Genomic DNA, 809 nt, shown 5'->3' with positions numbered 1-809 from the left:
AAATATTTATTCATTTGTGTATTTATTTATATTTATATTTGTAGTTATATTTATATTTATGTTTGTACTTATGCTTTTATATTTATCGTTTGTTGTTTGTTGTTTATTATTGTTATTTATTATTTACTATATTTATTGTTTATTATTATTTTTTATTTATTTTATTTGTGTTTTATTTTTTTTTATTTTTTAAAATTATTTAATATTTATTTTTATCAATTGTATTTATGCATTATATTTATTTATTTTGTTTATTATTTATTATACATCATTAACTTATTTTTATATAATAATATTTATTTATTATATTTATTTTTTTATTTTATTTTTTTATTTTATTTTTTTTATACAGCTGATGGCGGTGCAATCTGAGCACGATAAGAATACCCCTGACTTAGACAGAATAGCTCTGCACCTGGCTCTGCAGTTTCTCCCTGATTCGGGCACAGCAGCAGCAGACAACAGCAGCAGCAGCAGCAGCAGCAGCAGCAGCAGCAGCAGCAGCAGTGAGTGTAGAGGAGAGTGTGGGGTGTCTCCTGTCTCCGGGAAATTCGGGACCGGCAGCTTGGAGACACTTTGTCTCCGACCCCACAAAGAGGGGATCGACTTGGTGGCCTCCATGAAGCGTCTCCACGCAAAATGTTATACACCCAGCAATATGGCTGTCTCCTTCAGGTGCTGCTGCTGCTGCTGCTGCTTCTGCTGCTGCTGCTTCTGCTGCTGCTGCTGCTGATGCTGATGCTGATGCTGATGCTGCTGATACACAGCTTTTTATGGGACTGGGGGAGGGGAGTCGTAGTGATGTAGCA

The 809-nt window shown here is 35.4% G+C and overlaps 1 protein-coding gene across 1 annotated transcript in view; it reads left to right on the top strand.

Annotated features, from left to right (window-relative positions):
• The window catches only part of EMH_0052820 (uncharacterized protein), a gene marked incomplete at both ends in the record, with an annotated part of 8418 nt that overhangs the window by 6999 nt on the left and 610 nt on the right, over positions 1-809 (top strand). Inside the window, 1 exon segment of the mRNA XM_013496916.1 lies at positions 353-675. Within this exon segment, the coding sequence (XP_013352370.1) occupies positions 353-675 (323 nt within the window).

This window comes from Eimeria mitis, genomic scaffold (genome assembly GCF_000499745.2).
Source record: "Eimeria mitis Houghton genomic scaffold, Emh_scaff2376, whole genome shotgun sequence".
Taxonomy (NCBI): Eukaryota; Apicomplexa; class Conoidasida; order Eucoccidiorida; family Eimeriidae; genus Eimeria; species Eimeria mitis.
This window is presented reverse-complemented; position numbering and strand designations above follow the sequence as displayed.